The sequence below is a fragment of the Pavona decussata genome, unplaced genomic scaffold, assembly GCF_977016875.1.
Source record: "Pavona decussata unplaced genomic scaffold, jaPavDecu1.1 SCAFFOLD_202, whole genome shotgun sequence".
Taxonomy (NCBI): domain Eukaryota; kingdom Metazoa; phylum Cnidaria; class Anthozoa; order Scleractinia; family Agariciidae; genus Pavona; species Pavona decussata.
The window spans coordinates 2,922,501-2,949,094 of record NW_028145610.1 but is presented as its reverse complement, the minus strand read 5'-3'; the positions used below and the strand labels follow the sequence as shown (position 1 = coordinate 2,949,094).

The 26,594-nt window shown below is 39.3% G+C and overlaps 3 protein-coding genes across 8 annotated transcripts in view; 2 read left to right on the top strand and 1 right to left on the bottom strand.

The window, feature by feature from the left end:
* LOC146461132 (uncharacterized) overlaps positions 1 to 26,594 on the bottom strand; it is a 303,232-nt gene that overhangs the window by 140,539 nt on the left and 136,099 nt on the right. The gene's annotated exons all lie outside the window — the stretch shown is intronic.
* The window catches only part of LOC146461137 (3'-5' exoribonuclease HELZ2-like), a 71,073-nt gene that overhangs the window by 11,346 nt on the left and 33,133 nt on the right, over positions 1 to 26,594 (top strand). For 2 of the 6 annotated variants that reach the window (XM_085087408.1, XM_085087409.1), the window contains 12 exons: positions 219 to 255; positions 905 to 1,029; positions 2,244 to 2,306; positions 2,669 to 2,836; positions 3,601 to 3,637; positions 4,071 to 4,195; positions 14,735 to 14,821; positions 15,365 to 15,487; positions 22,674 to 22,721; positions 24,629 to 24,686; positions 25,642 to 25,695; positions 25,858 to 25,905. In XM_085087408.1, coding sequence (XP_084943534.1) covers positions 219 to 255; positions 905 to 1,029; positions 2,244 to 2,306; positions 2,669 to 2,836; positions 3,601 to 3,637; positions 4,071 to 4,195; positions 14,735 to 14,821; positions 15,365 to 15,487; positions 22,674 to 22,721; positions 24,629 to 24,686; positions 25,642 to 25,695; positions 25,858 to 25,905 — 973 coding nt within the window. Of the gene's footprint in view, positions 1 to 218; positions 256 to 904; positions 1,030 to 2,243; positions 2,307 to 2,668; positions 2,837 to 3,600; positions 3,638 to 4,070; positions 4,196 to 14,734; positions 14,822 to 15,364; positions 15,488 to 19,174; positions 20,442 to 22,673; positions 22,722 to 24,628; positions 24,687 to 25,641; positions 25,696 to 25,857; positions 25,906 to 26,594 lie in introns of those variants that run through there. The other 4 variants (XM_085087410.1, XM_085087411.1, XM_085087412.1 and 1 more) reach the window with 3 other exon arrangements.
* On the top strand, positions 6,425 to 12,889 carry LOC146461139 (uncharacterized). The gene is made up of 6 exons (XM_085087273.1): positions 6,425 to 6,614; positions 7,392 to 7,610; positions 7,887 to 8,053; positions 9,479 to 10,486; positions 10,729 to 11,722; positions 11,961 to 12,889. Exons 1-6 carry the CDS (start codon positions 6,425 to 6,427, stop codon positions 12,887 to 12,889), a joined length of 3,507 nt encoding a protein of 1,168 aa, XP_084943399.1.

The window sequence follows — 26,594 nt, the reverse complement described above, 5'->3', positions numbered from 1 at the left end:
CTTTGCTAAAGTTCCCTAATTATACCTGTATTACGACTGTGTATAGTGTTCGATCCTTTTCACTCCGAAACATATTCGCAAACCACCCTGTCTACTTACCCCACGTCATCAAGCCACTTGTCACAACGCTACATATACTGGTCGTCCACCATCCATAACTTTGCTATTTTTTTCTTAATTACCAATGTTTGCTAATTCGATCGAATTTGAAATTTCAGAATTATGTGCAGCACGTTTTGGAAGACTGTGATGTCGGTAAGTTGGCGTACTCGCTCCAACAATTATATTCTAAAAGTGAAGAAGAAAAAAACGAAAGATTCTTTTTCTCTCGTAAACTTGCTGATATAAGTTTGGCACTTTTTAATAAAGTAAATGAAAGATTTTATATGTGGTTGGATTTATTAAATCGTGTAATACTACAGCATGAAACCTTTAACTTTACTAAAAGTAAAGGTACACCAATGCATCGGTCGCGAGGATTAACTAAAATATATAACGTGTTCACCAAAAAGTTCTGGTCCACTCAGACAGTCTAGAAAATTGGCTCTCCTCTTCATTTATTTAGATACTCAGATAAGGATAACACCTCCTTAAATTCATACCTTCAACGCCATATTCATCCACTATTTCGTGTTAAAAAGTGGCCTGAAAACTTTTTGCAGACAAAGAGCAGTTCCCGCCTCGAAAATAAATTAAGTAGGACCGCCTTATTGTTAATATTATAATTGTGTAGGCAATACTTCTGATTAAACCAGGACTGACTAAGGCGTATCCATCCCTGTAGCCATCCCTTCAGGGAGCATTATTAAAGCCCTGTACAAGAAGGGCTTTTTCCTTGTTGTTTCCTTTTATGATATTTACTGATTTCCTTTTTTTTTTTCGTGTTTTAATTTTTTCTGTTTAGCGGTGCGAATGATTGGAGGAGCAGACGAACACGTCGCGTTTTTACTTTTACGGGCTCTTGAGTTACAAGGGGAAGTGCTGAAAGCTTATCGACATGCTGTAATATATGAAACTCTTGACCCAGAGGTAACTGAAAACTCATTTGCAATGTGTTTTTGGGTTTCCTCCTTCCTTCGACGTTTGTTTTCTTTTCTTTTTTCCTACTTACTGCAAAACTGCCATTCCGAATTTCCAGTTCAATCTGAAAGAGTTGGAAGAAGAGCCACTCAGAATAAAGGAAAGAGCAAATCTTCAGACCATGAGAGGACCAGGCGGGTGTGATACATGCCATTTCTCCGATTTAGATGAAACAGATTTTAGTACCCACCAAAAAGCTCTAATACACTGAGTATGCCACCTTTTCGACTTTTCCCTTGGGGGTTAGACCACCCCCGCCCCTATCCACCACATCCCAACAAATTCCCTTTAAATTATAGCATCAAGCAATTGCGATATACGTACGAGTACCAGGAGACTTGAAATCCAGTTCGCGTGCTTTAGATAATCACCAGCTTACACTAGACATGTCACTGGTTTGTGAGACAGGGAAAAGCAAGCGTTCTGGGGATGTGAAGGACGGGTCTTCGTGGTACAAATTGGTTCGAAAAAGAATGTTGAATGTTGGCGATATTTGGATCAGAATTTGAGCTATTTGCCACTTTGTCAAATCTTTCGTGACATGGGTCAGCATGACATTGACAAGTGTTGATAAGCACCTGTCACTTGAAACTGGTACCATAAGCTAATACAGATCCAGTCTTTATTCACATGAAACAACAATAAAATCCATTTCAAGTTTATTTTTTATGCTAATTTAAGGGGAATTTTGGGATTTGAAGCAAAAAACCAGGGTGGTGGGTGTGGTATAACCCCCAAGGGAAAAGTCGCAAGGGTGGCATACTCAGTGTATTAGAGTTCTTGGGTAGGTACTTTAATCTGGCCAAGTTTCATCGAAATTGGTTAGATGACATGTATCACACCTGCCTGGTCCTCTCATGGACTCAGTCTTAAGTTTATTGATTTATTGATTTATTTATTAAAAAAAGGACAAACCACCGACACTACGCCACCGTGCCTCCATTGAACGACTAAGCTACAAATAAGATTAAATCCAAATGTCGTTTTCAGACTTAAGATATTTTTGTTGAACAAGCTGAAAGAAAATCACATTTTGAGTTACTGTTGATTGTTCTCAGCTGTTGGTGTTGCACTTTAAATCCAAATGTAGTTGTGATATATGTACTTTAGTTGATTTGCTACTCCTTCCACATTATGATTCCAATATCCGTTTTGTTTTATAGATGAAAAGAGACAAGGGTGCTGTAAGCAGATTAAGAGCGAAAGTAGAGTTCTTGTGTGGCCAGGTATTCTTTAAAAAGTTGATGTAAAACAGTCCTTTGCAGTCAGATGTGTGCAATAATCTGCCTAAAAACAAGAAATCAATTAATTGTTAAAAATTAAGAGCTTATGCTGATGTACAGTATTTTTACCAAATTTTGGTGTTATAGCACGCCTTTTTATCAACAAAAAAGTGACATCAATCAATTACTGAATCAGAGGGCCGCCATTTTGCCAGCTTAGAGCTGGTACCACCAACAGTGCCACGGTTTTTTTTTTTACATTGCCTATATGGTGGGACAACTAGCTGACAGCACAAGCATCATGTATTCCAGACATCAAGTTACATCAAGAGCATGATTGTTCATTGATACTTTTCTATTGTTAGGGGGACTATCAAGTGTACAGGACTATCAACGACCTGATGACAACTGGCAAGATATTTTTTCACGGAGATCAAACCGGAGTTGCTTTGAAATTTTTTACAGAAGTTCTATCCTTCTCTCCTGAAGTTCTAGAAGCTCACGAATATCGAGCGCAGTGTCTTTTCATCCTGGTAGGAAGAAGACTTTATTTTCAGCCACTCGACGTTTTCCAGCCAGAGCGTTTTTAATAGCTCAACTTAATCGTTTATCTCAAGATTGTGTCCCATGGGTGTGAATTGCGACGTTTCAACCCGCTATACTGCTGGTCTAGAGATAATGCAATTGAAATTCCGGAAGCACAGGTGCCCACGATAAAATAAATAAATAAATAAATAAATAAATAAATAAATAAATAAATAAATAAATAAATAAATAAATAAATAAAAAACCAGCCTGTCAGTGCCAAAGCCTTCCCCCGAGAGGACAACGATGTAGTCTCAACAGCGAGGATTGAAATCCTCCAATCACTAGCAACCAAATCGAAGATTGAAATGCACCACCATTAACAACCGTGCTGCCTATATATTAATGCACATAAATTCCACCGCATCGCCTGATGAAGCCCGGTGGTATAGCGGACGTAGCCTGTGAACAGGCTCCCAAAGTTTGGCGTGGGGCGAAGGGAGCGGGGAGCAGAGCGAGCCGGGCGCGATCTGGGGACGAGGAAAAAAGGGACGGAGTCTCCCTCCCTTTCTTTCTCGCCCCCAGACCGAGCTCGATTTTTTCTCTTCGCCCTATAACCCACTTAGGAGCCAGTCATAGGCTAAGCGGTAGAAACGTTGCGATACACACCTATGTGATACATGATAACTAACATTTTTCATGATTAAAAAGTGTTTATTCAAGTACAAAAAAATTGCTTCTCTTTCTAAAAAATCTGTTTTTTTTTTTTAAGGGGGATCTTTTACAAGCTCAGAATGTCTGCGTTCTAGGTGAAGTTAATATCTTAATGCTTTCATTTGTACTTTAATGACCCCCCGGCAATATCGTCTCAAATTCTACGAGAACGCCGCTCGCATGTACATTGCAGTATGTGAATACGTATAGTCGTCTTTTAATGAATGGCTTTGGATAAACGTTATAAGCAGTTAAAATAATTTAAAAATATTATGAATGCTGCAAATACCATGACAACGCGGTCAGACTAGTGTACTTTTCTAATTAAAGAAACGTTTTAAACTTCTTTTATTAAAATGTTTGTTCCTAGTAATTAGAAATTAATCACTCTATTATAAATAACAGCAACTAGCCGGAAAGAAAATATGAATGCGAGGTACACGTGTTCCTGCCCAGATAACTCAGTGTAAACACAATGCTTGCTTCAAGTAAATTTAAATTGGCGTTTCTGTTTCTTTACCGTTTCAGTTCTTAATCTGAGTCAACGTACAAGTACGGCTGCTTTTGATACGCTAATTAAGATAAAGATACAGTGGGAACAGATTAAGGAAGCTTTGGAACTTGTCAATGAATGGCGAATGATCGACCCAGAGGTAAGAGGAGGACCTATAATTTTACTTTACTCAGTTCTTGATAGACTGATGAATTGATAGGAATGTTTCTTTTTATTATTAAACCAACGAACTGCAAACGCTCGAAACGTCAGCACTTGAATCTCTTTACGGTGGCCAAATTACCTTTAGTTATCAACTTTGTTGATAAAACCAAACATTCGTTTCCACCCCACAGCGACGCAGCACCATAGTTTCTTTAGAACTAACCCCCTTATCTATTTGAATTTAAATGTTGGCTAATCATTTTTTACTTCCATGACTGATAATTTTCCAAGATGCCGTTTTTGCCCGACGTGCCGAATTAATTCGATCAGTGTTTCTTTTTTAGTTAAGTTAACGTATGATCCTATTTAAACAAGCAAAATCAGAAGTGCAACTATACAGGTCAACTTTTCCGTTTTTGAAGTTCAGTTTTTCTCAATATTTGCAAGTTGCTGGATAGATAAAGGGCCGTAAAAAATAAATTGCAGTTCCTTTAACTTCGCATTTATTTCAAGCGTTAACTGAACAATATCTGGGCTCCTATAGAGTTGAGATGTATCATAAAATAGATTCTCTACAACAGCTAGACTATTGTTATTCGAACAAGAAGCCTTCCTAAGATATGATCTATTCTAAGTATTGTTTCTCAGTATACGTCAGACCCTATTGTTAGTCCAACAATAGACTATTGTAAAGAAACAATACTTAGGGTCTTGAATTATAAGGAAAGGGTCTCGATGGATTCGGAGGAGGGTGGTCTATTTTTTTGTCTATATTTTGGGCAGTGTTAGAATGTGTGGAATAATAATATAATAAATTATAGTTACTTACATCTTAAGTTTTTAAGAGCGGCAATCCAGAAATTTCGCCTGGAGGCGTGCAAAATGAAAAAATCGAAAATTCCCAAACTTTGCCAGAACATAGGTCTAGATGAAGTATTTCTAGAAAAAATACTTTGAGTTCGATTAGATTTTTATTTTAGACGAACGGCGACAAAGTCGGTTTGCCCGCTCCCACAACGCTTTTTACGGCGTCCACACCATACGTTACTTGAAAGTCGCCTAAAAATAAAAGGAACAGTGAATCCGACCATTAAACATCTTAATCAAAAGAATGAATATTTAGCAACAGTCTGAAGTGTTATTTGTTCAATTCCATCGCGAACTAAATACTTTTGGGATTTTTAATTTTGTTCAATATTTCGCCGATTTCGGCGGAAGAAAAACATGGCAACATTGGGAGGGTAAAATCGCTCCTTGGTACATGGTGTGGTTTCATATCAAGTACATCAAGCGAAAGAGCAAGGTTTCTTCTTTAAATAACTGCAATAAAATTTTTGGGCTACGCAAAATATGAAATTTTAGAGCGCCAAACAAAAGTGACCCAACGGTCAAAACACGCATTTGCTTGTCACGCATTTAAACGGCATAAATTCAACAAAGTGCTTTTAAAAAAAAAGTTGGTCAACGTTTCGCCAAAACTTATTACTGTTGCGATGTTAATGGCAGTTTTGAACATGATTTTTTTTAACTTCTTAGTTTATGTGAACTTTTTGAAGTTCAAGCGGTTTATTTTCGTTGCGAGCCAAATTCAAATCCCTTATCACCGTGGTTGCAGGTGGTTGCGAACGGTTACATGTAAGCCGTAAAGGAAATCGATTTTCTATCCTTTCTGAATCAACATAGACAGCAGAAAGGTAAATTGTTTCTGGTGATAACGTCGGGAGAAATAAATATATGTGTAAAATAAAAATATACCTGTGAACTGAGGAGAAACAGCTTCCAGTCTTGAGCCGGAGCATCATCGGATGCGCTGGAATGCGTTACACAATAGACAGACAAAGGATTGTGAGGGTGGGGGTAGGGAAATAGTTTGCACGGACAGGGATTGTCGGGGGTCACGCCAACTTTGAAATATTGATATGGAAAGTTCAATAAAAAAGATGAAAGAACAGAAAAACAGGATTATCCCTGGTTCCTTTTGCATCTGTAGAAATCCAGTTTGTTTCCGGTATAAAACTTAAAAAAAATAACAAAAGTAGTCCGCATTGTTTTTGTAAACACTTCTCTATTTATTTATTGGTTACTTTATTTGTTAGCCTGGCCTTGTGTTCACAAACACGGCGAGTCACCACTTTTAACACTTTAACTGTATTCCTAGTTTTAAATGATCCCCCCTCCCCCACTGACACACTGAATCGCCTTATCTGTGCGCGGTTACAACATCATGGCAACCTTAACCTGTGGTTACTCCGAGTTTGTTGGAGGGCCATGTGGATGCAGTAACTCCAACCCCGCTAATGTCACATGTCTGCCGATAGCGCAGTGTGAAAAAGACGTCAAAAGCCATTTAAAGTCTTATGACTGCTTTGATTCAACTTTAAAAACAGAGGCAGATCTTCTTCTTGCTAGGGCAGGTAAGTCTGAATAAGTATCACGTTTTAGCGTAACTATACTTTAAAAAAATGAAAACAAAGCAGAGCAAAACGAAAAATATACACAGTGCTTGGGCATAATACAGGGAATACTACATTATTGGAGCTTCCTAAGGAGCATTCTGCATGTGCGTGGAAAGACATGCGGACCCGCCAGCAAGCCAGAGGTGTTTCGTGATGTTGCGAAACTATAATATTCAGTTTTAGTGCACGCTCCTATTCAATATAACTCTTTGGGGATGGCAACTTGAAACACAGGCGAAAAAGAGGTTACCAAAAATTATTATTTTTAAAATTAAAAGAATCTAATTGCGACCTCTCTTTGCTTTGGTCGCTTTTTATTTTTATCATCTTCCAGCATGGGTGTGAGGTTGTTCAAAATTCCACTTGCTTTGTAACATAACTTAATTAATGTGGATAAAAATTTGCGGTTTGGCAATCATGTTAATTTTTTTTTTTTTAAACATAGCTCATTGAATAACACGAAACTTTTCCTCGTGACAATATTGCCAGTCATGGAAGTCGATTTTTTGCAAATTGTGAAATCTCCCGCAAAAATATAAGTCATTTGAGTAATTAAACATGCGCTCAACATCAAATTTCCAGACGTGTAGGTAAACATTGACACTTATTAAATTGAGGCTGAAATAAAACCATGCAGATAAAAATGATGATAAAAACGAATGCAAATAAACTCATTCAAGACTCTTTTCTCTGTCTGGGAAAGCGATTGATAAACATTTCCCATTTGATTTTTAGGGATTTTCGACATAAATGAAAATCATTTAAAAATATCAATATGTCCACGACATCGAGATGCACATGGAATAAGATGGCGTTGTTCCAAAAAGTTATGTTCAGTTCCACCAGACTGGGCGATCCACAAGAGAAAAGTATTCAGAGGAGACCGTGGTATCACACTCCCTCAATCTCGGCAACTCTATAGACTGACCTCTGTACTTGTTCCAGTTGCTTCACGTAAGTAAAAGTTCTATTTTAAACTCACCAACCCGATTGCTCTGATGCAAAAAGGAATAACTATCCTGTATGTTCTTCAAAAATGACGTCTTTTGAAAAACTTCGTAGAAATCAATACCAAGGGAGCAGTTTTTCATACTTGGAACATGTACAGGTTCACGCCGTTGAAACTTTCACGTGACATCATCGACCTTGGAATCAGACGAAAGAAAAAATCCTCTAATACTGACGAAGTAGTTGTATTTTTGTCATTTATAGTCTTATTATTGTTTCCAGCAATTTGTAAACAATGCCGGTTGTGTCTAGCTAAAGAGGAGGCTCCTTCCCAATGTGACGCCCCATCTATGTCATGTCAGTCAACTGAGACTTTCCCTGAAGCCGTATGCGTTGAACAAGAAACAAAGAGTTGCTCATCACCATTGGAATCAACAGAAAGTGATCCAGTAAGTCTAAGCGTTATCAAATGCAAATACCGAGCAGTCCAAACAGAACACTGTTTATGATTCATGCCTAGAACTTGCCCACACGCGTGTGCTATTGATCGTGCAAAGACAAAGTTTTAGCGCGTGTGAAGGCTTGTCTCCTCACTACTCTTTTCGCGGCTCCGCTGCTCAAACCTAAAACCTAACACTAATTCTGCGAACAACCTCACCAGCTACGTGAGATAGCCTACGGTATGTACGATTATGTTCATGCACGCGCACAACGCACGAATTCGTGTCGCCTCACTGCAGTTAATAGGGATCACCAGATGCTTTCAAAAATATGATCACCGCTGTTCATTGTGAACAAGCAAAGTTAAAACAATCATAATACAAGACGGTGGGTGTTTGTTATTTTACCATGCTCTTGCCAGAAGTGGCTCAAAACAAGTGGCCGAGTGGCCTTCAAAGGACTGGGATCTAATTCTTTGAACGACGGTTTACTCCAAAGCTACCCGTATGACTTTAACTCAGAATCTTATCATTTAGACTTTGGATCAAAACAAACGTTCTTACAAGTGAACACAATAATCTGAAAGCTAGGTTTTTGCATATCAAAGAAAATGTCAAAAATTTTGTTTTACAGATTTTGAAAATAAGTTGTCTGAAGACCGATGTTTACGTGTAATTAAAAATATCAAAAAATGAGCGTAGGTCGAATGGCTAGATTTCAAGAAATTTACGATTGAAAAACGTTTTTTACGACTTCCTTGAGCATGCGTACTGCGGCATACACTTTGGGGAAACCCATTCACTAGTGTTCGCGCGCGCGCGCATTACGAACTGCTTGCTTGTTTTCCTTGATCACTCGCGTAATACTTGCTCGGGCGTAATTGCTTGCGTGACACCCGCGCGCGTAAAGAAATTTAGTTTCTCAAAACTGTAGTAAGCCACCTTAAATTTCATCTGGATTAACACTATCGGATATATTATGATAAACAAGTTCTCGCAAAATTCATGCTAAACAATTCTGACAGTCAGCAAACGCCGCAGGGGGTGTGTCCCTACTACATGAGCCATGGTAGCTACAATGCCTTTAATTAAAAGGCCCTTTTTGCCAGGCCACCTTTAGCTAAATCAGATAGATTGCAAAAACCTGGCTGATCAGACATCAGAAAACGTTTTAAATGTTTCTTTGATTGTGCCCATTTCGGTTAGACAGACTAACCTTCATCAGGGGTTAAGGAAACTGAGTAAGATAAATGTGAGGCGTAAGTTTAGTTAAATCTACTACCAAAACAGAAAAGCTTACCTAGTTTTAGCTTCATATGCTACTTATAGATTCAAAAGTAAAATTTGGTCGACGTGGTTTTATCATGTTTCTAGATCACCGTTGTGTAACTTCGCTTTCCTATGTCATTCACGTTTTTGTTCTTTTCCTTTTAGGAAAAAGAAAGTGCCACTGGAATATCTGAAGCAATGAAAAACCTGTCAATTGTCACTGCATCAGATGATAGTCCATTTACAACAGACACTACAGGTAACAGCAGTGATTCCTCAAGTTCCCTTGAAAACCAGACTCTTCGTCGCTTAAAGTTGAACGAGTTTCTTAGCATTTGTGGCAAAGAAACCGTAAATCAACCCAAAAAGAGCTGGGAGCAGTTGAGTACACGCACCAAAAATGTTCGTATTTCGAAAGCAAAAGATGCTGTCGTTGCGTCACTGGAGGTCATCTCTCCCCAAAACCCTGCGTCCTTATGGGAAGCACTGAAGAGTTCACAGTCAGTGGAGAAAGCCCTCTGCGCGTCAGTCCAAACTTCAGCGGATAAGAAGTACCTGGAAGCCTTGGCAGAGGCATATCAGAACGCCCATAGTTGGGACACTCGGCGGCAGGTGTTATCAATAATGGCTGATCTGATTCCTTATTCCGTGATCCAGCAGTTTATACCAGGCATTACGGAGTATAGGATCAAAGCAGCACGACAGCACGAAGTCCAACATGGTCGCGGTGTTCCCGTGCCTGCCACTAAAAGCCCTAGAATGCGTGTAGACGAATCTCAGCTAGACCATTTCTTGTGTTTTATAACTAGCCCACACGTTGTACAAGACTTGCCGTTTGGCCAACGCTACTTGTTTTTGACAAATGGTAACATTCTTGAAACACCAAATGTCATCAGATCTATGATTCCGCAACGGATAACCAAACAGTACCACCAGTTTTGTTCGGAGACCAAATTCACGCCTTTCAGCACCTCGACAATGCTGCGCATATTGTCATCTTGTACCGCAACAGTGAGAAAATCTCTTCAAGGCTTGGACTACTTTGCGGCTGAGGGAGCGAAGGCGTTTGACGAACTGACAGCGTTGGTTGAAAAACTAGGCGACAGACATTGGGTCCTTAAATGCCAGCAGTTACTGAAGGAAGGGAAACAGTACCTCAAAACCGACTACAAGGTAAGTAATACCAAGCTTGAATTTGCTGTAAGTTATACAAACATCACACAGCAAGATCAACTACACTGTCCAGTCTGTAAACCATGTTGTGTGTTTCACACGGATACAAAAGTCTCCTGAAGTATAAACGTCACGAGTTATTTGTACTTTTTCCGGATATGGCTCATTATCTGTTCTCTACTGAGTGAAGTTGGAATATCTAAATATCTAACCTTGAGTCATATTTTCCTTAACTGTCATAGGTACACATTACAGCAGCCTCTAACGTACCAGATCATTGCAGCACACACGCTCTTAGTGACCCTACAGAAGAGCTTCTTCGTATGACGTGTGACCATTCCCACGACAAGTGCTGCCCGTCTTGTGATCAACTGAAATCCGCAATCATGGAAATCGAGTCTTTATTAAGGAGCTCCCACCTTCATGACGAAGACCGCGATGACTTGGTGTATACATTTCAGCAAGCATGCCAGTCAATTGAATCCTGGAAAGCTCATCAGTTAAGGTCAATTCAGCAGGATAAGGCGCGAACAAGTCTTCTAGAAAGACTTGACAAAACCTCAGTTCTCATCACACAAGACTGGGCGATGAAATTTCTGCCGCAGAAGTTCAGGGAAACTCAAGCTGATTGGTTTGCCAAAAGAGGAATTTCTTGGCATATTAGTGTTGTTGTCCGTAAGCTTGGTGAAAAGCTACAACACCAAGCGTTTGTACACATAGTCGAGAATTGCAGTCAAGACAGCGACGTGGTGGTCAGCATCATCCGACACACACTGCAGGGGCTCAAGAGAGAACATCCCGAAATTTCAACTGCCTTTCTCCGACAGGACAACGCGGGGTGTTACCACAGTGTCACCATGTTAGCCACTTGTCAACTTATGGAACAAGCGACTGGTATTAAAGTTGAGAGAATAGACTTTAGTGACCCACAAGGCGGGAAGGGTCCATGTGACAGAAGAGCAGCCACCATCAAAGCCCACGTCCTTCGCTACATTAACGAAGGCCATGATGTAGTCACTGCAGACGATCTCAAAAAAGCTATTCTATCCCATGGTGGTGTCCGAGGTGTCCGAGTTACCTTAATCGATTCCAGAAAGCAGCATCCAACCTCTTTGCAAGGAAAACTTGAAGGAGTGAGCAACCTCAACAATTTCTACTATGGAGAGGAATGTATGATTGCATGGAGAGCATTTGATGTGGGAGAAGGAAAGGCCATACCATGGTCTCAGTTGCAAGGTAAAAATGTATTTATTGCTTACTTCTACAAGCAACTTTTTTCTTGAAGGTTTCGTTTTTCATGATCAGCCACGCCCTTAGTTCAAGAATCTTCCTACGAGGGTTGGGCCCATGCCTATTTGAGATCGAAAAGTACCCTCCGTCATTGACACAAAATGCTTGAAAATCTGTGTTTGGTTTAGATAAAAACAATAACTTTAGTAATAAAGTTTTTTGTTTATTTTCTCTTTTTCTTTAGTACAAACAGGCTCGTTGGGGAATTCAGCCGTGTTTCCTGACAGTCTCTTCTCTGCTGGAGACTTCCAAGACATCACTCCACCTGACAGCAAGCCGTCTTCTGTTCGTAGAAAGGTAGAAAAAACCGTCCAAGGGGAGGGAGACCTTGAAGCATCCGCTGACAACGAGAACGGGCTATTTTCCTGTCCAGTTGAAGGGTGCGTGAGCACTTTCCAGCGACACTGTAACCTGGAGAGACATATCCATTATGGCAAATGCAAATTTGTAGAGGAAAGGCACAGTCTTATCGACAGGGCAAAGATTCTTTATGCAGAAAAATTACAGGAAGGAGCTAGCGCACAGCCCTTCATTTCCGGAGCTGTACTTTCAGAGCAAAGTGTTCAGGTGCTACCGCAGGGATGGGCATTACGTTCTGCCAAAAAGGCTGCCCGATTCAATGCCAAGCAGAAAGCCTATCTTGACGAAAGATTTAAAATAGGAGAAAAAACTGGGCACAAAGCAGATTCTGCACAGGTAGCAAAAGACATGCGCCATGCAAAGCATGAAGATGGCAGCCGCAGATTCAAAGTGGATGAATTTCTAACGTCGCAGCAAATAAAATCGTACTTCTCAAGAACGGCAGCGAAATTGCGACAAGGAAGTCAGGTTGATGGAGATGAGTGGGATGCTCAAGCCGTGGAAGAGCAAGCTGCATATTCAACTACTCGTGCACATGTCCTTGAAGAGTGCCAGCTGACCCACCCAATTACTTATGATGCATACAACCTTTGTGAAATGTATGCAAAAAACAAGCTCACCAAGCTCAGCGTCCCTATGTTGCGCATAATATGCAGCCATTTTGATATGGACACTAACAGTCTTCCACTAAGGCTTAAAAAGCCATATGTTGAATTAATTGAAGAAATAGTGAGGTCTTGCTCGTGCACTTAGTTATGTATATATGTTTATATACACAACGTAGGCAGGTATTGACTCAGTGACAATCAACTCCCACCACCCTTTCAGTCATTGTTCAGTGTTCATTTTTTGCATGATTTCCCTCGCTAAAAACGAAAAAGGCTGTATCTTCTCGTAGAAGAGTACCAGATAGCGGTCAAATTTATGTTAACCCAAGGATATTCTCCAACTGATGAGTTAGACAATACTTAGGACAAAAATGTCCCAGGGTTAAATGTTGAACACCAATTTACTTTGGTCCGTTCAAAAAGATCTCGTAAAAAATGATCAAACAAACGAACATTAAAGTATCATTTGAAGATTCTTAAATCCAAACACGCTCCACAAACTGCTAGAGAAAGCGTAACGACTGGAATGTCTTTTCTTTGTAATGTAGACGCGTAACCGCGTGAACGCCTGGGTACTTGTCACGCAATCTTTTTCTTTGCTTCGAACACGTTACGGCCGGTGGCCGTCTACAACTTGTGAGGCAAAAAGTAGAAACCTATTTTCATGCTTAGCTCTCACAGTTTGGTATGTATAGATCTGCAAACAGTAGTCTTCCGATTGAAGTATAAATATGGCTAATGTCCTGTTTTACGGTTTCTTTCAAGACCAGGTAATTTATAACTATATCCGTTCTCGGACGTTCGGCACGAGAAGAATTTGAATTTGTAATCTTTCGAAGTAGCCGCTTAAAGGTGAAATTTCAAACAGCCTTAGCAGTAAGTAAGGGAAATGTTGCTCAAAATTAGTATTACTTTAGCAACAGAAGGGATTTTGGGCGAAAATTTGACCCATTATTTCTTTTACCGTGCATATTTTTCATTTTACGGTTCTAAATGCGTGACAAAGAACTCCGTAATATGACCGTTAGGTCACTTTTGTTTGGCGCTCTAAAATTTGATATTTTACGTAGCCCAAAAATTTTATTGCAGTTATTTGAAGATGAAACCTTGCTCTTTCGCTCGATGTACTTGATATGAAACCACGCCATGTACCAAGGAGCGATTTTACCCTCCCAATGTGTCCATGTTTTTGTTCCGCCAAAATCGGCGAAATATTGAACAAAATTAAAAATCCCAAAAATATTTAGTTCGCGATGGAATTGAGCAAATAACACTTCAGACTGTTCCTATATATTCATTCTTTTGATTAAGATGTTTAATGGTCGGATTTACTTTTCTGTTTATTTTTAGGCGACTTTCAAGTAACGTATGGTGTGGACGCCGTGAAAAGGGATGTGAGAGCGGCCAAACCGACTTTGTCGCCGTTTGCCTAAAATAAAAATCTAATCGAACTCAAAGTATTTTTTCTAGAAATACTTCATCTAGACCTATGTTCTGGCAAAGTTTGGAAATTTTCGATTTTTTCATTTTGCACACCTTCAGGCGAAATTTCTGGATTGCCGCTCTTAAAAACCCCGATTAAATTAGAGCAATTCTTTGCAAGGTGAAGACTTGAAAACAAAGAACAGAAGTTTTGATGTTCATTATCAGTTGTAATCCGAATAACGAAAATTTTGCCTAAATTAGCGCGTGGTCGATCATGTCATCACAACTAACATGGCAATTCATCCAAATATTTCGCTTCGTTTCTTATCACGAAATTACAAGCCAGGCTAACCGAAACAAAAACGCTGGACAAAAAGAGTCGAAAAATGGTGATATTATGTAGAATCATCCCGGATTATTGACTGAGAAAAGCTCTGAATTCGCTTTAATTTATATCTCACCCTTATTTGCTCGAGCGAATAACAACTTCAGTGCTAAGCCCATACTTACCTACGGAAGGTTGCTAATATTTGTGAGCTACATGTTTTATTCTCTGTTTTCACAGAACAAGGAACTTGACCGTATAGAAATGAGCATCAATGAACGAATGCGGGGGCTGCCAAACAGAACGGAGGCAAGCCAACCACAATCAGTAAGTTATGATTACATTACACTTAATACTTTTCCTGAGAAATTTAACTAAGGCTCTTTAACTTCTTTAAGGATAGTTTTCAAAGCTCATGTAGAAAAACACAATTTTCCTACAGACACTGATAGTGATGCCATGGTGCCATAGCAACTTCGATACGGCTTGTTTGTTTTTTTTTTATAACAGACATTTTTTTCTAAGTTGAAAATATTTCCTCGGGAATAGTAATAGAAAAGACGATTGAGTTTTATCAGTTGTTAAACGTTCTCCTGCCAAACGGAGGCTGATCCTGCAGTACGAGCGGTAGTTCAAACTGGTGTCCATACGTCATCCAATGCCTCTGTCAAAAAAATAACACTTCATTGTCTTCAATGTACACATCATGTAAATTCTCCTGTTCGGCACAACCAATCACAGACTGCAGACGTCGATGTTTGGACCAGGTGTTGAACAGGGGGTTGGTTGATCGTAACCTATAACAAACTCCAAAGGAGGTAAAGTATATACTGAAGCCAAGGATTTACAGGAGCTTTCCATATTTTTCAGATGTTTGCTTTATCGGTTGGCAACAAATCTGGCGACCCAGATGAACCAACAACAACAACAACAACAACCCAAAGAGGAAGACGATCACCAAAACATGCTAAAATGGACATTTGTGGCGCTGAGGTGAGGAACTCCGGCCCTAAGTTGCAATATTTAGTGGGGTTTTGTGCGTTTTTCGCTGCTCGAACGCGCAGAAATTGGGACCAGAGACAATATATAAACGGAGGAAGGAGGAAGGCAAGAGGAGAGAGACGAAACCTCTCCTCTTTCTCCTCTCCCCGGTTCTCCGTTTTTTCGGTCTCGTCCCAATATCCGCGCGGTCAAAAATCAAAAACTGCACAAAACCCCACTGAAACGCTTGCTATGTAGGCTAACGAACTCCCAAAGTGTGTGAAAGTAAATTTCGTAAGTGTTAGTTACGTGCGCCCGAAAATGGTCGCATTTTTGCTTATTTGTGTGTTCCACAGAGAAAAAAGGAGGTAATATGTTCCTGTGTTGATGACCGTTCGTAATAAACTAACGTACACAAGTGCTTGCTTTGAGTGATACTGAAAATATACCCAGGCTATTAGAATATCATAAGAGCTAAAAAAAGAATTAGTCACTGTTTGTTCGTTCTGGGTGCTTATCATTTAAAAGAGACGTGAATCAATTTCGGCTCCTTCAAAATCAGGCTCATGATTGTATAATTTGGGGGGTACTGATCAGGGCGATCCTTTGTTTATTTGTCTAATAACAATAATAATAATAATCATCATCATCATCATCTCTATTCATTCAGGTAACGCCTATAATTTACAACTGTTCTCTAAGATTAAACTATAACCCACGAATTACAACGACGCTTTATGTAGCAGAAAACCAAGACTTATTTAAAGCTACTAAATATACTAGAAAAATACTATTTAACTCCCATCTATGTCCAATATTCACAAACGGATATGATTTGTCAAAACACCCTCACCAATCGTACCATTGGTAAAAGATTACGATTTGTCAAAGGGGCCTTACGATTCGTAACATTGGAACGTATGGTAAGCTCCTCAGTCGATCGGTATACCATTTCAGTGTAAACTGCATCTCATTAACACTTGTAGGCTGTGTGTACCATTGGTACAAATGGAAAAGTAATCAGTCGATTGGTTAACCATTGGAGTCTGCATCTCAAAAACAACGTCACGAAATACCTCGTTCTATATTGCATGAGCCGACACAAGCGCACTACACATGAATATATCTCGTTCTTTAATTCATAGGGTCGAAACAAGCGTACTACACATGAATATATCTCTTTCTTTAATCCTTGAGCCGAAACAAGCGCGCTACACATAAATATATCTCGTTCTTTAATCCATGAGCAGAAACAAGCGCGCTACACATGAAAATACCTCGTTCTTTAATACGTTAGCCGAAACAAACCCACTGCACATGAATATATCTCGTTCTTTAATCCATGACCCGAAACAATTACGCTATAGATGTACTATACCTAACGGCTGAGTAAAACTGACAAACGTCATGACCTGAATCTTCCTCGATCTACATGCGAACCATACGAAAAATGTCCATTGCACATAAAGTAACACGTATTGGTCATAGTCTTTTATACATCTGGAGGCTCCTAAAGGAGCCGTTATTTTTTTTCTTCAGCAGTGCATGGTTTTTGTGCTTTTTGATTTTTTTTGGATGTTTTTCTTGTTTTCTTTATTCATACTACAGAGTAGCGGTGCTGGCTTTACTGTTTCGGTAGCTCGTCAAGAAACAACAGTTTCCTGTGATCAAGGTCGTAGTAAAATAATTCCGTCTGTATTGTTCAAGAAGAAATCTATTTGTCTAGCCCTCTTCTCTGCTTTTTCTGACGGCCAAGTTTGTGAGAGTAGGATCCACCTTGAGATCAAGTTTGGGGAACAGCCGTTTCCTGAACAAAATAGCATCAGCTTGAATGTGTCCCGATCTCCGATAGGCTTCCGCCTAAAAGCCATTCGTAGGTCTTCTGGCCAGCTTTCAGTGGAAAGAAAGCGTCTCCGTTTATGGTTTTGAAAAGGTCTGCTCTCTCCTCGGATACTTCCCTTCTGGAAAGGTGTTTGACCGTCTCGCGGTATTCACGTGGTGTAGACATCGCTCTGGAGTGAAGGACTTCACTCTGAGTGGCTACTTCATGAAACAAATCACGTTGTCATAAGGTAAACACGAATTACAATTTGTCTTATGCAGATTTGTACTTTTTCGGTATCTTTCTTCTAAAGTTTGACATAGTAATTATAAAGGTCTTAATTTTGTCTCACCTTTTTATTGGATACTGCCTTATACCTTACTACAGGGTGTTTCAAAAGTTCGTGGACACTTTTTTTAATACAAATAAATGATAGTTTTAGGAATCCGATATTAATGAAGGTTTTCCAGTTTTATGTACATTGTTTCCTTTGACCACTGTTGAAACATCAATATCCAGAGTGCCCCCCATTGTTCTGTATAACGTTTTTGAGCCGTTGCGGCATGGAACGAGCCAGCTCCCTTAGGCTTGCTAGCGGTATGTTTCGCCAGGCTTGTCGTAACCTTGATTTTAGTCCTCCCATCGTCTTAGGGATCGGATCTCTGTATGCAGCTTCGTCGATGATGCTCCATAGGTTTTCAATAGGGTTAAGGTCAGGCGAATTTGCTGGCCACTCACCTTTTTGGATAAAATTCGGGAGGTTTCTCTTGCACCACTGCTGTGTTGCTTTCGCCGTATGAGCTGGTGCCCCATCTTGAACGAAGATCGCACTGCTATTGTTCGTGAAAAGCTTTCGTTTTACAGGCTCTTCTGTTGTAGATCTTCGGCTGAAAAGAGGCTTCACTTCTTTCTCAAGGATTTTTGTGATGTAATACTCTGCCGTTACAGTTTGTCCTTGCGGGATGAAATGTAGGGAAGTGAGGCCGCGGCCTGTCATGCCACCCCAAACCATCCATTTGGCGCTTCCTTTAACTTGGTACGATGGCGGAACTTGACTCTCCTGTGAGCCCCATACTATATCGTTTTTAGGGTTCGGAAGATGAAAAAGGTATTTAGGGCACTCATCGCTAAAGAGAAACTTTTCAATTCATCTGCTGTAAATTTACGATATTTACGAGCGAGAACTAAGCGAGCTTTCCTCTGGTTGTTGCTCAGAAGTGGAAGCTTTTTTCGTCTCAAAGGTTTCCATCCTTTTCTTGACATATACCTCCACACTGTTGGTGCAGATCCAGGCAGACCTTTGTTCTTCAGTTGTTTGCTGATTTTTCTGGTAGAATTTCCTCGTTTATACTTTGCTTTTTCTATAACTTTCTTTGCGGTTCTGTCAAGGACTGATGGTCGACCACTTCTTGGCTTGTCGTAAAACTCTTGTGATTTTGACCACTTCGCTACCCAGCTCTTGCTTTTTTGCAGTATTTTAGCCGTTTCTCGAACAGATACTCCAGATGATCGTAGAATTGCTGCCTGTGCTCTTAAGTAGACTGCTTTTTTAGGGTTCCTAATTAGAAATGTTATCAAGACGTTGAAAATCTACAGTATGTAGTTGCTACTGAAAACAGACAAAAATGGCGGGAAAGTACAAAAACACACACGACACAGATTTGCACCTTTTGGCGGGAAAATATTTATTTCAACGAGGCTTTTTATCTGACTCATACAAAAGTTCTGAAAATCGATAAACAATAAGATTTGTTAATACCTGCAAGAAAATGGAGAGAAATATAAGAAATCTGGATGAAGTATAGACTTTTTAAAATGTCCACGAACTTTTGAAACACCCTGTATGTCCAAAGAGGATTGAATCGGCTTGTGAGTTTAATTTTGTTACACCTTTTTATTGGATGCTGCCTTATATACCTTTCTAGGTCCAAACAGGATTGAATCGGCGTTTGAGAAATGTTGAATGTTTATCATCTTGTGTTGAAATAGGGCAATCTGTCTTATTATACAGTATTAAGATAAACAATACAGTTAGGTATATTTCACGCAATACACAAAATGTCACACTGCGTTCCGCTACTTTACGCAATGCTTGTCTTAATACATTGATTAATCAAACGTAATGGTGGTATTATTTGTTGTATTTCCAATCATTTCCGGTCAAGAATGATTACAAAGGCTACATTTGAAACACAACAATATGTGTCAACATCTCACTTTCTAATTGGTCCGTGTATAAACATTTTTTGATAATAGTCCGGGCTTTCTTATTAATAAAACGGACCTTTCAGATAGACCGTGTTTGCACGCGTTGTCAGGATTGCGCTTGGAGTTCTACTACAAGTAGTTCTGAAGTCATGGTCAGTGGCTTGCAACGTAGATTTGGAGAATGTTACGAAAATGACCTCGATTGGACACTGCTACCAGGGAAGCTGTGTGAAGTAAGTATTTGCATGCTTATTGCTTGGGCGGAACCCAAGGTATAAAATAGGATTTCTTCGTACGTCTCAACGCTTCCTGTTGGCCGAGTCTGGGACTGGTGCTGTATCTCTCTTTTATCTGTCGCTGGATCGCGAACGTGAAAAAGTTTAAGTTATCGTTCTGTTAACTTGTATGGGTACGTGGCAATATTCATAAAGTTCGTAGCTAATATTTTTGATATGCAAGAAACTGGTGTTCCCAAGTGGCGGTGTTAATTTTCTGGAAAGTAAAGGATGATTTCAGTCGTTGCGAAATGTGGTGCGTCAGGAGCTTCAGGGTGTTGTGTGATTCAACCAAGTTATCAGTGGACGAAATTAAAAATCTACAGTGTTGTCTAGCCGGGCTGCTTGCATCGCATGAGACAACAGGCTTAGATGGTATTAACCAAGCAATTCATAAATATAACGGCATCATAATAGGCTACAAGGTTTTGTGCGCTGTTAATAGCTCTTGTGTTTGTAGAATGATATACATATTCAACATTAATTTTTTTCTACAAATTTGTTGGCTGTTTGGTAAAGGCAAGAAGCAACGTGAAACCACAGTCCTTCTTGGTATCCTGACAATGACTGATAAGTTTTTGCTTGGGTCACACGTCAACATCGGTAAATGACTTCTGGTCCGAACCGAATATTTTATGGATAGCCATTGTCCTGCCAACAGGTGAGAACTTTATTTGCATGTCCAAGAAATGTGTAACACATTTGTAAATTGCAATCCATTGGTGAAAGTTAATTCAAAGAAATTTATGTTGTTTTAAATTCGTTACACATTAAATCTACAGTTATTAACACCCCTTTGCTCCCTGAACTGAAATACCTAGTACGTATGTAAATGATATTATTTACTTATTTTTAATTTCTTCCTTTCAGTTCTAAATGGAGGTCGGGGGGGAGGGGGGGAATCCTTTTTTTGTTGTTGAGGTCAATATATAGTATATTCCTAGACTTTCTCAAAGTCGCTCGCTCGCTTCTCATTGAATGGACCAAAATTTCACATCCTACTTATTGAAAGCATAATTAACTGAGATACAAACTTAAATATCCATACCACTGTTACATCATAACAAGACAAATTCCTACTGTTTTGATTCTTAATACGGATATACCTAATGCAAGGCAGTAATCTTCCATGATTGACATTTTCCCAATTTAGGAAAGGGGGCGTAAAATAGTAACAGATCATATTTTGTGTAGGAAAGTCAGCTTCCTCAATAGGGTGCCATATTATTTACCTACCATGCAGATGAAGAAAAAATGTTATTTAAACCGATTTGGTTGTTGTTGTTGTTGTTTTTTTTGGTATATAAATTTTGCTTGGCACCTTCATCAGAGTGATGCTATTCGTTGGACTTGTGCTACCATCTTGTGTGTTACTTATGTCTTTGTATTCAAATTAGAGCACATAAGTGCAAGGGCACATCTTTCATTTGATTAGGTGTCACTATCTATAGTCATGTCCACTGTTTCTAAGAAAAGCCTCTTGCTGTAGTTCTTAACATATATACCAGCTCCATCAATATGTTGATATTATGTTTTCAAAACATAATGAACAGGTCGATGCAAGAGCACTTTTCACCAGTTTCTTAATGATGTCATGGATGCCGTGCAACTGAAAGCCTTAGCAGCTGCCCATAAAGTGAAATCTGTGTCCATGCCCCACTGTACTTGGGACAAGTTTGGAGACATCCTCGCAAATGCAGAAGGAAGATCGTTTCGGTTACTTGATGAGCTGGCATCCTTTTTTAGCACTGTGAAAATGTGTATGAAACCTTCAGACACCAAGGAATACTAGCATTTCCTGCAATAGTCCCCTTAATGAGATGCAATTCACCAATGGTGTACCAATGGAATGCCAAGTCACTCCATTGGTATCAAACGTATCATTGGTACCAATGGACAACCGGAATCCCACTGTACTCAACCCAATCCGTAGCGAAAATAGTCTAACTCCCCTTAATGAGATGGAATGCCCATCCACTCTATTGGTACCAATCGTACCATTCATCCTGATCCCTTGGAAAAATATCCTAAGTCTCTTTAATGAGATGTATTACACCAATGGTATACTAACTGACTGCCAATCCAATCCATTGGATTCTGTTTGTGTGTATTGGACAACACTCCCGCCATTAGAAGTTTGTCCCCTTCCTTTCAGTGTTCAAGCCGGTTGATCTGTGACAGTTTTTATTCCCAAGGGGAGAAAACACCCCTACTGTAGATGCGAGTCTGTTGCCTGCTTTCGTTCACCGGTCTTTGCTAGTTTAGTATCCAGACTCGTGCGGTATAAAGGACATGTGTGATGAAAGACGCCATGTTTTCTAGGCGGTCTTTCAGTGTGTGAAGTTTCATCTTATCGTGTTTCTTGTACTGGAAGTTCAAGCGTGTTCTTTAAGTACTTATCATGCCTGTCAGTTTCTGCAAGGAAGTGCAACCCGTATTTTTCTTTTGTATTTCCGTATTTTCTTACCGTGCAACGTGATCTCACTGAATATACGTTACGAAGCCGTTGGTTTGTGTAAACAATGTGTATCTTCATGTTGTACGTACGATGTGTTGGTGACAAGAGCAGTGATTGAAGGTTAAGATTTTGGAGTCTGAACGTTTCCTTTTTTCACCCTGCGGCTGTCAATTGTGGTGAATACTTTGAATTTGGCGGCTACACCTACGAATAGCGTAGATGTACGACCCCAAGCCCCATCCCAGCCGCGCCAACAAACAATCCTGGCGCAAGTTGCATAACTACGGTTAAACTTCTGGCTTACTAGCTGAACCCCATGGCCAAGAATTACTTTTTTATGCTAATGTTGCCTGACAAATTAAGACGCCCTAAAAACGATAGCATCGCGTTGTTGGAAATATACTGTCTTATGGACATATTTGTTTCCTTTCGTAGCCAAGGAATCAGAACGATTTAGAAGAACAAGAGTTGCCGAACGAAAAGGTGAACGTATAAATTGATTGACTGAACTTTATTAGTACTTGTCCTCTCTCTTCCATCCGTAACATCTTGTAAATAGGAAATAAAGTAACGGAGAGAAGGACAATAATGCCTTCGATAATTTTTTTTTTAATAATAATGCCTTCAAGAAGCTAAGTAAGAAATAGTGGCATTACGTTCGAGAAATTAAAGAAACGATAGGTTAATTAGCGAGTTGGTCAGCTGAGACAATGGATACTACTTGAAACAGAAAAAGTTTGGGTGTTTCATCATTATCAGGGACGTTTGCAACATTGATAAAGAATTAAAGGGAGAGTTTTACGGTTCGGCGCACGTGCGAGCGATAACGTAAGCGCTGTCAAGCCAATTGTTTTTGGACCAATTAGAAGCGAGTACACAACACCGGCGGGATACGGCGGGCAAGTCTTATAACTTGCTGGCATAAAAATAAAACTGACCGGCCAGTGTTTCGGTCACGTTTCAGAAAGAAACAAAAAGGCTGTCCATGTAAAACACATGTGGATATTTGCAGCGCCGCTTCGTGAATGTCCCATGACATTCAAGAAATGCCAGAACTTATGCGAACGGTTACGGTTTGATTTTAGTACAATGTCGATATCTCGCGGCATCGACCTTTTTTTTATTACGCGCGGTTCGAAAAGCCGAGAAGCTCCCTCAAACTTACGTACTTAAATCCAGTATTTCATCAGCACTGACTATAGTGTGTACGCTCGATAGCCTGATCATATTAGACCAGCGAGAAGGCGAAGAACGAGAAATCCGCAAGCTTCAAGAAGCGATGCAACAACACTGAGCGTCCTTCCGAGATGCTGGAATACATTTGAGAAAACTCTGCCATGGTGGCAAATCAAAACTGCGTTTGCCATTCACAAGAATTCCTTACAATAGATTTTGTAGTTTGCCACAAATCTTTTGGATTTTTTTTTTACTGCTCGCTTTTCGAGCCCGCTAATAGACGAATACAACTAACTCGCACATTTGATCTCATATTTATTCGCTCCGCGTCTCAGTGTTGTACAGTTTTTTTCCATCCAAAGCAAAACACTGATGTTTGATGCTGTTTGTCAGTGGAATCCTCCGTTTTTGACAGTTGACTTCCATATGAACAAACAGTACGATTGAAATCTAGAAAATCCTCGCGAGTTCATCCAAAGCCAGTTGGTGACCTTTGCCATTTCCAGCGAAAGCAGATGTGCCGCGAAATCGTTGTCTATTTTAAACGGATTTATCCCTTTACCAATTTTCCACGTTTGGTGGACTTATCTTGTTAACCACTCAGGATTTCTACATCCACTCCACTCTGTCCGCTTTAACTTCTTTGCTTCCAGAGTCCACAGAACGTCCCGTCGCCGGTCGGCTGCGACGTCTCCTTGCCGATCCATCGACAAAAATGTCGTTTTCGGATGCTAAAACACTTTTAACCTTACAAAAATCGAAATTATATTTACAACAGGAAACAAAGATTTTAAAAAGTGAAGAACGAAGAGCGGATGATCCAAATTCGGGCGCGATTTCAACAGATTGCTCCACCACAAGCTCGCATCGAATTTAGTGTCGACCCGTACAATTTATTTTTGAGCCGGTCTGCTCGCGCATGCGCTTGACCGTGAACATCGGCCTTTAAGCTACGAAGAAAACAAGTTAAAGTTACGGAGGAATGTTTTGCGGACTGACTGGACGGCGAAAACGCAGAACCATAATTGCAATCTTCTGACAAAAGTGTCAGATTTATAATCACGAGAGACTCAGGCGGACTCAATGGCTTATTTCGGTGGTTATCTATTTGAAGTTTCCATCTTTAAAATTTTACCTTAAAATTTCGTAACACTGGAAAACTAGTTCTTTTCGTTTAATGATTCTGATTAGAGAAAAATTTCCTCCTATTTTAGGACAGAGCTGAAATTCAGATGGAAAAGGAGAAACAGTTGCCGTACCAGAAGAACGAGGGTAATAATTTCTTTTTTTGTGGAGATTTTACTCATGCTTTATTGTCTTGTTTTCTAAAAATGTAGGGCCTAAATGTCAGACAGTAACTTATCAAAAGTCCTACATCATCAGATGCATACGCGTCTGGAACGTTGTTGTTGATGAACTGAACCTGTGCATGAACGCCCTGCAAATGATTTTAAACAGGCAATGGTAGAGTATTACAAAACCACCTTAAGTAATTAGGACTGTGAAAATCCCCGCACTTTTTAGTCTGACTGTCCTAAATGTGATAAGCGCCGTAGTCTTGCTCAGCCGCTCTCGTGTTGCTTTAAATTTTGTGGCCATGTATTTTAACTATTCTTATATTTTTTTAATTTTCTGGGCCCGCAGTAACTGGCTCACGCTGTTGCGGAAACCCTGCCACTTTTACTTTGTTACTTTGTTTGATTACACGAATGTATTTACATAATGTTGGCGAAGCTAATAAAATAAAATAAAGAAAGAAAGAAAGAAATTAAGTAAATAAATAAATTAATTAATAAATTAATGAGTACATAAATAAATAAAAAATAAATAAATAAATAAATAAATAAATAAATAAATAAATAAATAAATAAATAAAAGGCTTTTACAATATTACTTTCCTAAGGAAACAAATTCTGTGAGGGATTAGTTTTTCTAAAGATCTTATTAGTCTAATTGCTAAATTTGAGATATTTTTGATATTTAATGCTAAGCGATTAGCAGGGATTTAATTTTTTGTGTCCCCGTTACAAACTTGTCTTCATAAAATTGCCATAATTTCTTTACCACAAGTTTAGGAATTTGGTGTAAGCACAACGTTAACACCATTGAAGATCTGATAAATGCAGCATAGAGTTGAATTGAGTGGGTCTAGTAAACTGTGACCTTGTAGAAAATCCACATGGTTTTGTTAACGCAAAATGGTTTCTAATTGTCTGTTATTTCTTAGGAGAGGGGGCAGCGCAACACATTCCATCGGCCATTCCGCAGGCTTTACCTTCAGGTGTGGAATGATGATTTATTTAGGAATGTTTTTTGCTTTATGTTTCGGTGAAGTTTGATTTAGCACGCTTTTATTAAGTTCATTCTCGTTACAGTTACAGTAAACATTTGTTTAAACGATAGCGATTATGGGCAAGTTTTTCCACGCTAGTATTTCGAACAGAAAAAAAAAAGATGCCATTGGAAAGAGCGTCTTCAAATTACCAAAACGGTGAATTGAAGTATGTTGAGAATTTAAAGATACGATTATAAAATCGACGCTGGTGAAAGAGTTTGGTTGAAACTCTTTTAACAGCGTCGATTTTATAATCTTTTAATTCTCATTTTAATGAGAATTAAAATTAACTACGCTGTGCAGTATTTCAATATTTATTACACGAATTGAAGTATTATACCTCGTCTCGATGTCAATATGTAGGTCACTGAGTTCTAGATTTTTCAAATGTTTCTATTGGTATACGCAAATCTTGCATATGCAGCTTACCTTTCCGTCAAGAAGACACCAAGTTTGTCAAATTTGAGTGGTGTCTTAAAAGAAGCCGTTATTTGGGTGATCATTATTGAACATGTTTCAATTAGGACTATTTTGAAGCTGGTCTAAAAGAAATAAAAAAATTTTGTTGTTATAAAAACAAAAAAAAAAGACAATCTTCGGCAATCTTCTGTTGCCTTCGTCAGAGTTTCAAACACTTTGCATAATTTACGGTTCTTTTAATTTGCCGCCTGTCCCCAGGGTTGCTACTATACCGTAGGTAAATATTGCAAACTGTTTCAAACTCTGACGAAGGCAACAGAAGGTTGTCGAAAATTTAGATCATTTAAAGTTTTTATAAGATCAAAAAGTTTTACTGCTTTTAGATCAGATTTAAAATAGTTTGAATTGGAACATTAAAAGAAGCT